This window comes from Polyergus mexicanus, unplaced genomic scaffold (assembly GCF_030449975.1).
Source record: "Polyergus mexicanus isolate NDT 795.1 unplaced genomic scaffold, iyPolMexi1.0 SCAF_22, whole genome shotgun sequence".
Taxonomy (NCBI): domain Eukaryota; kingdom Metazoa; phylum Arthropoda; class Insecta; order Hymenoptera; family Formicidae; genus Polyergus; species Polyergus mexicanus.
The window spans coordinates 1,598,460-1,609,346 of record NW_027223342.1 but is presented as its reverse complement, the minus strand read 5'-3'; the positions used below and the strand labels follow the sequence as shown (position 1 = coordinate 1,609,346).

General features: G+C 38.5%; 1 protein-coding gene across 1 annotated transcript; it reads right to left on the bottom strand.

The window, feature by feature from the left end:
- Positions 1-605: 605 nt before the first annotated feature.
- On the bottom strand, positions 606-10,642 carry LOC138942416 (uncharacterized). Its single transcript, XM_070312635.1, has 3 exons — positions 6,627-10,642; positions 5,228-5,459; positions 606-2,566 (listed from the first exon to the last, which is right to left on the bottom strand). The coding sequence occupies exons 1-3, from the start codon at positions 7,817-7,819 to the stop codon at positions 2,285-2,287; spliced, it is 1,707 nt and encodes a 568-aa protein (XP_070168736.1). The 5' UTR covers positions 7,820-10,642; the 3' UTR covers positions 606-2,284.
- Between the last annotated feature and the right edge of the window lie 245 nt (positions 10,643-10,887).

Sequence of the window (10,887 nt, the reverse complement as noted above, 5' to 3'; positions counted from 1 at the left end):
AGATTCTTAAATAACAATTACAATCACAAATTCGCTATAACCGTAGAATCGCAAACGTTTCATCGATCGGCATTCGATTACGAATAATTTGTGAGTGCCGCGTATGTATCCGTGTGCGTGCATATCTACGTCTGAGTATCTGTATTAGATCTGATCGCCGATTTACGCGTTTAAATATTTATGAAGAGATAAACTTTTAATGATTAAACATGTCAAAATAATTATTGGTATTTATCAAACAAGTTCCCTTTTCTCTCATTTATATTACTTTAAAAAGTCAAGGTTACTTTAATAATATTTCCTCAATAATGTCCGACAAAATTTTCATTTTCAGATCCTTCACGATTTCATTTCTCTTTCCCTCAAAATTCAAATAAACATAGAAGCAGAAATTCCTAAAGAGTTTTCAATTCGAAAATTTAAATGTCGAAAAAAATTTACAAAATATCAGAAAAATATAATTATGTAAATAAATAAATATATAAAAAAAAAAAAGGCAGGGCTAAAATCCCAAGAATTGCGATTTTAAGAGAATCTAGAAATTCTGAAAGGAAAGATTAAACATAATTTTATTATAGTTATATAATATGTAATAATCGCAGGAATAATATTGAAAATATAATTAAATGTTCTCCTTACTTACACAAAATTGTATCTTTTTTAACAAATGTAACAAATTTTATCTTTTTTACATATGCAAAAATATTCTTGAAATACTAATCTTTTCTTATTATATATTTCATGATTTATATCGTAATACTAAAAACTATATATACATGGAAAAGATATGGAATAACATATAATTAGAATAAATAATGTAGTAGAGATTATATATTGCATCACACCTTGTATAATGCAAAGACTCCATGCAGCGATTTCTTCATCCTCGCTGACCTGCTATTGCACCATTTATTTCCGTACACGCCCTGTCGCTGACTGTGTCTCAAAGCAAGATGCAATTTGCATATACGTAGCATATCAGTAGAGACGCAGTATTGTCGATCTGTGGCAGAATATATATACATTAAAAAAAATTGTAATTATATGAGAGTATATTTAAATTAAGTTTAATTTATTCTGCATAGTCTTACATCATATCTTTACACACAGCTCATGCTAATCTACGCGAAAGGGCACTGCAAAACATTGATAATTCTAATTTTTTCGAAAATACCATACGTACGGAAATTCGACGGATTGAGACGTCACAGAGAAAAAGGATACTAAAAGATATACTTATAATGGGAAATCGCGTATTTATAGAAATCTCGCTAGTTATATTTTTTAAAAATATTAAATTTTTCTTTCCTTCTCGCGCGTATGATAGATCTAGTTGTGCAAGTAACTCGAAAATATCAACAACGAGAATGAAGTTTGCAATGAGCACAACAGTATAAAAAACACGAAAGAGAAGAGAACACCGTGATCTCAAACTCACTAGCCATTTTCTAATTAAATGACGTCAATGAATCGTGCTATTTTTCAGACTATAACACCAAAGAATCGTGGTGCAACGGGCTCGGATCTGTTATGGTCGCTTTGCGGCGGAGCAAAGTCTTGAATCTTAATCTGCACAAATATGTGAATGTGATTATCATTAATCAAAGGCCCCTTCGAGCGCTATCACAAGTAGAGAGGAGAGCAGCGTGCCGAGCTAAAATTAGCTCTTTCGCTCGTGGCAATCAAATCCTTTTTATTTAATCTAGAGAGTGCGACATATATGGAATATCGTCGGTTATTGCGAATTGGCAAATCAACATTCTTCTTCAGCATGCGAAGCAATTATTACCCTGCATACGCAAAACAATCTCCGCAATAACGGCTAAATTATCGTAATCTTCCATTTGATTACAAGTCCTTCTTTCATGCTAAAGCATCATAGATCATAATTTCTTCAAACGGCACCTTCCTTAGATAAATAACACCGTTTGCGTATGTACAAATACGATTTATTTACCTGGTATAATTTCTCTCTCAGTCAAACGATTGAGTCGATCCCAATCGAGAATTAAAGAGAGAGAACTTACTTATGAACCGAAATCTTGAGTAACCCGACGAGTAACGTTGCAGGTACCTTTAGGAATTAGTAGTTCGTAATTAAATGTCATATCACATGCGAGTCTTAACCGCCGATAGGAAATGTCCATCCTCGCAATTTACGTTTTCACATCAGTTTTTCGAGATTTTTGCTCGTAAATATTGACATTCCCCAGAACACGCCGCTTTAAGTGCGATGAGAGGATCGAGACTTTCTTGAGTACTTTTTCCTCTCAGTAACGATACGTCAAACGGCTCCGTACTCTTCGCTCGATGGCGACTCGTCGCTAGCCGACGGTCTAGGTAGCCTGGGCGGTCGTGGCGGTCGATGATGATGCAGCGTGGGCGCCGGCCTTCTTGGAGGTGGTGGCGGAAGCGTTCCGGATGTGTCGTCGCCCTCTTCGCTGCTGGGTGATGGCGAAGGCGCTCGATCCTCTTGCTCCTGTAGCAATTGTCGAAACTCTTGGATCGACTCGTTCAAGGACCACAGTTGTGACAGCAAAGAGAGGTCGAGTTGCCGCAGCCCGAACTGTGTAAATGCAAAAATAATTATTATAATATTAATACATTGATAATAGAAGAAAATTTCAAAAATAGATTGAAATTATTATAGCGAGTTTTCAATAGATATTTTGAAAATGATATCGTTCTTTTTTGACAATAAAAAAGCTATTATTACCGTGAGGTTTATTTTTTTATAGTATCGAAAAGTTTATTAAAGGTATAATAATTTCTATATTTGATTAAAAGTACATATATACAAGTTCGTTATGTCATTTCTCATACAAATGATTTTATTCAAAAAAGGAAAAAAAAGAGATGTTTATTTATTTTCTTTATTATTAAAATTATCATTTTCTTTCTTTTTACGTACATTTGTGATTATTTTTTTTATTATTATTATTAGCTATGTGTGAATTGTTGCGAAATTTCGCGTAGAACTCAATCTAGAAATTGCAATATACCTGGCACGAGGCGCATTCACTTTTACTATACGGTCACCAAGGTAAATGTTACCTCGTGATTTACGGATTGAAATGACGCATTTCCAAGCGACTCGGCGGTCGTGGGAACGAATAGGAAGAGAGATGTAAAATGAGAAAGAGAATACTCGAGGGAGCGGCGGAGAGTGCGACGAAGGAAAAATGAGACTGGAAGGAGAAGAAGGACTACGACGAGGAGTAGGGGAGAGAACGAAGATGAAAGAGAGCGACCGGGAGGAAAAAGGGGTCTTCTCCGAAGGAATCGAGTCATGCCCGAGGAAACGTAGCGTGGGAGCGGTTGTGCCAGTTCGCATCATGCGTTGTCTGGCTGACTATTAATTATTAGCTTAACTTAGGTACGCAAGCCACGAGATGCTGGCGCGAAAGACCACAAAACACTTATGACGCGAGCACCTCTCTTCCTTCGGAGAAATCCTACACGAGGTCCCGTTAATTTCGCAAAGATTGACCGCGAATGCTAAGCGAATGTAATCGCTTATCGTAAATCGGAAATCATAATTTGCAAGATCATCAGGTCAGTAGGACTCGAAGAATCCTTGCTCTCGTGAGATAATAATGAGAAACACTATGGGCACGTTAACAAAATATCTAGAGATAAAAATCGTAGACGATATCATATAGCAATTTTAATCGAAATGAACAGTCCTTTGAAATCTGAATCGCGCGTGATATCGTTAACGTAAAAAACATATCATCGACATAAAAGAATCTAAAGTAGTAAATTTGCATATTCTGTCTGCTGCGCAAACACAAATCTGCAACGTAACATGTATCCTTTAAAAAAGTAGAATCTTTATATACGACGAGAGTATGATATAAGTATTCTCTTTACTGTCCTATGATATGATTTCCCTCGCTGCTTATGATCCCACGCATAAAATACACGCTCATCGCGTTCCGCAATTTATTCACACGCGATCGCGGCCTCGAGGTAACGGGTCGGTCGGGTCGCCCGAACAAACGCGGAAGAATTGAAAGAAAAAAAGCATCAGGAGTAGCAGAGATGGACAACGACTGAGGAGAAAATGACGACGGTTCACGGAACGTGCTCGGATTAACGACGCACTGGAATATCAAGGATAAGGAGTGGCGAGAATTGCGAAGCTTACATTAAAACAATAAAGTCGACAATTACAAAAAATATCTTGCAGAAGAAATCAAAAGAGAATAGAAAAAAAAAAAACTAAAAAAAATATTTTAATAAGATACAAAAAAAGATATATAAAAGAAATAAAAAAATATACAACTTGTTATGAAAAAAAATGTAAAGTTTAAGAAACTCAAATGACACAAATTATTTCACAAAAAAATGAGATTAAAATAGAAGATAGAGAATAAAATATGCCAGCTTCCACCTTAGCGACCGATAACAGCGGAAATCTCTCAACAGTTATTTTTAAATCACGCGTATTATTACACGCGGACGCGTGGAATTTTACCGCATGCTCGTAAATACATTTCGCGTCGCAGCGGATGACTAATGGTTTCTATTGGAGTTAATGATTACCGTGTTAGAGGATGCACAATTTTAGACATCACTTTGAACAGCATCGACAATTTACTAGTTGCTGTATCTCAAATGATGCTGCTGTGCATCGTAAAATGCAATGTTTAAATATTTTTACAGTTGTTTTCAAAGAACTTCAGCCATTCTTTCCCGTTTTTGTTCGATACTAATTGCTTCAATCATTTATTTATCAAGCTCCGTAATATTACTTGTAAAAAAAATTTAAGAAGTCTCTCTCTCTCTCTCAATGTCTAGAATAAGTTAAATTTGTTTGAGTTGATTAGTGTTTGTATTTCATTTATTCAAAAACGCTTCAATAAATATTGCAAAAAAAGCATTAAATATTTTGATCGTCATGTTTAAAAAAAAGCAATGTTCTTTTAAAAACCGTCGAAATAAAAATTTATTATTTTTATATATCTTTTCCATTAGTAGCTTATTAAATAAATAATAATATGTAAAAAACTATAGTGAGATACGTCACATTAAGTACATAAGAATCAGACGAAAAGCCGATATTCTACATAACTCCGCGCACAGCAACTATTATATATTTCGTAAAGAAATATATAATAGCATCGAGAGGGTTGTGTTTCCCAAGTGAAATAACGAGACTGCATTCCACGGCGTTAAAAGCGCAAAAAAGAAAGAGCGCGCGAACGATTCTCGAATAGAGTACCATTTCTCTCCTGAGCACCGCCAGCTGGGTATCCAGGGTGGTGAGTTGTCTGGCAGGTGGCGATGGCCTCGATGACGACGGTTTACCGCCTCTTTGGGATTTACTTGACGATCTCGTGGGCGGTGGAGGTGGCTCGCCGCTTTCGCCGCGTCCGCTCAGGTTGAAACCGCTCAGGCTCCTAGGTAACGGGGGTAATCCTTGCAAGGAAGACATCGCGATCCTTTCTTGTATGCTGGAACAAAGTTTCACTTTTAATGGCGGATTTACGTTTGAACTAGTAATGCCATTAATGTAGGAGTCACAGTTTCATATCAAAGTGCCATAAATTTGCTTATTCTTCGATAAATAAAATAATGCGATAAATTTACAATGATAAAATTAATAACTAAAATTTTTTCATACTTAAATATATATTTATAATGGCTAAAATATACCCGCAAGTATGTATAATATATGTATTGTATATTAATATGAATGAATTAATGTATTATATCACGAAAGATATTTTAATAAAACTAATCCTGTTTTCTAGTATCTGGCACACACACACACACACACACACACACACACACACACACACACACACACACACACACACACACACACACACACACACACAAGTTTACAAATTAATAAATACAAATCCGCGAGGAAAATAAATTTAATTGTATATGAAAAGACACCTGCGAAAGAGAGAGGAGTAGAATATTCTTTCCTGTAAATTGCCAAAGGCGAAATATGATGGAGGCCGCAGGAAACGGGGATACCGTTACACGATCATTTGATGGAATAAAAATCGATCTGTCTTGAGAGTATCGGTCGCCTGCGGTCAAGAAGGCGAAAGATTTTGTGAATGACTCACTTTACCCTGCGGTTATCGTCATCGTGTATAAATCGCATAATGTGTGGTATATAGTCTCTATATTTGTATTGTCAAAAGTAAATAAACTAATATAAATATAAAATATATATAAAATAAATAGAAAATCATATATACAATATATATATATATATATATATATATATATATATATATATATATATCTCCTTCCTACACTTTTTTATTGTAAAATTTATTAAATTATGTATATTTGCTATATATGTATATATTTGTGTGTACTATACATTATTTCTATTTCTTAAATTAAAGCATTTTATATATATATATATAATCTTGTAACATATAAAACAAATATTTCTCCATATAATATAATCTTTTGATTATTGTAAACGTAATAGTAAAAGATCCATAAAACTGGACAAGATGCAGCCTTGGGTCTCAGATTACGAGCGTGGTTTTTTTAAAAAAGCAATTTATTACCAACTAAAAGATTTCAAGTCCGTCACCATTGCAGATGGGCCGAAGCGTTATTTTTCTTTTGTTACGATTTCGGTCTACCTGATAAAATCAAGATCAGTGATCCTTTCCTCCTCGCGATGATCGTAACCGTTGATACGATCCCCATCGACGATGTCATCTCCGTGTAGAGTGATCTGCGTGGAAGAATAATGGACTCCTGCTTCCAGCCAGTCCTGTCGATGGATGTTGTTGTCGCCGTCATTATCATCGTCGTTATTGTCCTCGTGATCGCTAAGCGCGATTTTACGCTCTGGTTCGTCCATGACGAGCACTGTGGTGGCGGCGCGGTCAACGCTCGGGACGCTCGTCGATCTCTCGATCGAGGATACAGCCTCAACGCCATCATTCCCAGCAGCCTTTCCCTTCGCCGAGAGAATTTCCGGATGCTGTTTCTGCTGCTGCTGCTGCTGCTGTTCACCAGGGCACGATCTGCACGTGGGCGTCGATCTAACCTGCTCGTCATCCGCCTCTCTCTCCGGATTGCCGTTGCATTTTTCCGGGTGACTCACCATGACTTGCCCGCCAGCGGAATCCGGACTAGATAACGAAGCACGATGCCCGTCTTCCAAGGACACGTTGACAGTCTTGACAGTTGCCGGTAATTTCGTCATCGTCAATATCGCTTCGATTCTCTCCGTCGCGACGATAGCACTACTCTCCTTCTGTTGATCCTTACCGGGCGAATCCGTGCATCGTCCTCGATAGTCCGATAAATCGATTGGATCCTTCCCACGGGAGTTTTTTGGAGTCTCCAGTCTGTGTTGAGGCCGTTGATCTTCGGTCAGGCTGTTGCGCTTTCGCACGATGTTCACCGGGATGTTTCCCGTAGGATAAAGCTTCCCTGAGCTAGTATCCGTACAGATCTCGTGGTGTTCATGAGACGAGGCGATCTTGTCTCCGTTCTCTGATCGATCGTCCTCGACGTTCCTGTCGATCGTGTTTCGCGCCTGCTTGCGATCTCGCATATCGTCGGGTGCATTCTCATCCTTGCAATCTTCCTTGATGGACTCATATACGATCGTGCGTCCAGCCGGTGATGGGTCCACCTGTCGCTGCTGTTGCGTTTGTTGTTGATTGAATCTCCAGGGCTTCGTGTTTGGCGGCGGCGGTGCCTGTCTAGTAGGACAGGGCGGCCTTGGCGACCTCTTAAGGGCCTCGGCAACCACCTGCCGACTCGGCCGAGGTGGTACCGGAGGCGGGTGAGGCCTCTGCTGACTGGTTGCCAACTGCATTCCGCACGTTTTTCGGATCGCCTAACCGCTCATTTCTCGACGACGATGCGCTTATTGTTGCGAAAATATATCTAGCACCTCGGAATACGAAACGTCAGCGAAATGAAATTCGAAATGAAATTCTTCGATGGAAGATATTTTAACGACGATTAACTGCGTACCATTGGTTTTACGTCATTCGTAATATTAACTTTCAAAATGTTATGCTACAAAAATATATGTGCGGCATTTCTCAAAGTATGAAGTGTGTCGTTATAAAATGACTTTATAATATATAAGATTAAATAGAAGATAGTTCCATCCACTATTGCAAATTATATTTATTCTCGAATCAACTAATTGTCTACTTTCCTGAAACAATTTCATAAAAATATACGTACTATCACTCCACTAAACTCAGTGGTAACGCATGGAATCTTCACCTGGCGCGGTGAAAACCTGGCGTTCCGGTAAAATATTTCCAAGATAAAAAACGATACGTTTATCATCATTCTTATCGCACGGGTATCAGCTATGAATGTGAGAAATATAAAATAAACTCGCGATAAGCAAAGCTTTTAAAAAAGTGCTTCATAAAAAATGTGCTTTTCCCACTAATGATATCATGAATCGCAAAATGTCAGCATCTCTTTCGAAATGGGAAAGTTAAATAAATTTCTGACAGAGAGATCGATTTAATATTTGCGACGATAGTATCTCGTTTTTAGATTCGCGATTGTGAATAGATAAAGCGTCGATATTCCTTTTAAAATGCGATATAACTAACTAACGATATCGTTTACAAAGCTACGTGTATAGCGACGTGTTTGCGTGAGAATTTCCATTCGCTTAAAACGCATGAACGAGCATGTACGACGCTGAATGCGGATCAGAAATGACAGGAGTGTTGTGTAACGTCGCTACACGCTTTTACACTATTGCGCCAGCGAAATCGCCGCAATCTTGCCGCGCGCACCCGTCGATTCACCGTTTCCTTCTTTTTCGTCTCTTCTCTTTCGTTTCTCTCCCCACGAGTCCACGTCGTCCTCTTTATTCGTAAGCGGGTCGCGATCGTGCCGATGCCCCGCGATATCACCGATGAGATTTTGCATGCAATTCCGTGAAAATCATGAACGTAGTTGGCTCGTTAATTCTTTCACATGCACGATTTTAATTTCTTAAATTCTTCATTCCTTCGCGAACGAATTGCGAATGTGTCATCTTGCGCGAAATCACTGGAGTAATTTTATATACCACGTCGTTAAATATCCTCGTGTTTAATTAATTTTAGCTAGAGAAGAGTTCGATTTTTCATCAGAGATTTATTTAGTTCGAGTTTCATTCCGACTGATCTTCGAGATGTTGTTACGGTCTCGATACTCGGCTTTCTATCTCAATCGTTCGTGCTTTCTTTTTATGAAGAATGTACACAAATAGATTCTCCAACAGTCTCGGCTCCTCTTTACGAACGAACGCAATCTGGTTTATCGCGTTTCGCGGAATAAACTTTCTACCGCGTACCGCATCCGCAGCGCGTACCAAATGTTCGCAATCGGTCGTTATCGTGAACTTGCAGAAACCTTGCGTGACATTCCAAATCCCTCAGCGTATACCTTTGTTATATTTATATTTCCTTCCTGAATCCTCTGTTTAAAAATTCACTCGAAAGTTCGACGAAGAAGGAAATTTAGCGACTAAAACTTGGTCAGCGTTGCAAAGCGAAAACACTCGATGATCGCTTCGTCTTCGATCTCATCCGCATCTTCACTTCCGAGTCTCGCTCCGCGTCACATTGCATCTTCCACGTTTCAGTGCACCGAAAATACCACGCGATCTTCACTTTCTAATGCACAACAGAATTATTAATAATTCTTCATGCCTTCGGCATGAACGTTCCCTTATGATTTTCCTAATAATTTTCTAAAACGTACGAGGAGTTTCCTCCATTCACACGCTCCAAATACCGGGAATTCCACTTTTTACGTCGTCGACGAAAATTTTTCCCGCTCTCGATCGCGCCAACACTTTGCGCGAGGTATATATTTCGCGAAATCACAAAGAACGAGCCGAAACAACGCGCTCCGAATGCCTTTGGACAGGTAGAGCTAGAGCAACGACGAAGACCTTAGGCAATATCCCCGATCCAGTATCTCCTTCTCCGTTCTGTTCCTCCTTCTCTTCCATCCGATTGCGCCGCCTCTATCCTCTCTTTCTCGACAGGCTGTCCGCTGCGGACTGACTTTGCGATCCCACAAACATCCTTCGCGATCAGCGTGGCCACGTGACTGGCCGAGCTCGAGTTCTCATCAGGTAGTCAACCAATATACACATACATGCTTGTTGTATGTGTGCTTGAATGAGCGAATGTATGAGTCAGCGAGTGGGTGAGCGAGTAAATGGATGGATGAGTGTGAGAGAGGCAACAGAGCAGAGGTAAAATGTAAGGAGGACCCGCGGTCGTTGATGACGAGGGTTCAACGCGGTCTCTTCTCTTAGCGTACTGATCACGCTGATGTTGCGCGAGTTCTCTCGATCCGATAGGAAAAACGCGGAGCGTTCAACGCGCTCGGCATGTTACGTAAAAGAGCGAGGGATCTGGGGAAAAGGCGATTATCGATTCTAAGCTTTACGGAAAGTCGCGGTCACGTACTTTCTAACGTCGCCGAGGCACTGAAATTTCTTCTCGGATGTTACTCTTCCATGATATTTTTTTTTCAAATTCACGACAAATATAATTCTCGATCGCTCAAAATATTGGAAAAAATAAAAAAATTCTATCTGATTTGTATGATCAAGTTATCAAAATTTTAAGAAATTATTATACAGCTTTATCACTTTATCACGATATTTTAAATAATATTTTTCACTTTATTATCAATTATTATTATATTGCCATTATTTAATCCTACGGGAATCATGCTTTATATCGGCAATATAATAATAATTGATAATAAAGTGAAAAATATTATTTAAAATATCGTGATATAAAGCTGTATAATAATTTTTTTAAATTTTAATAACTTGATCATACAAATCAGATATATAAATATATACAAGGTATTAGACGCATTTAACGAGTCGTAATTAAA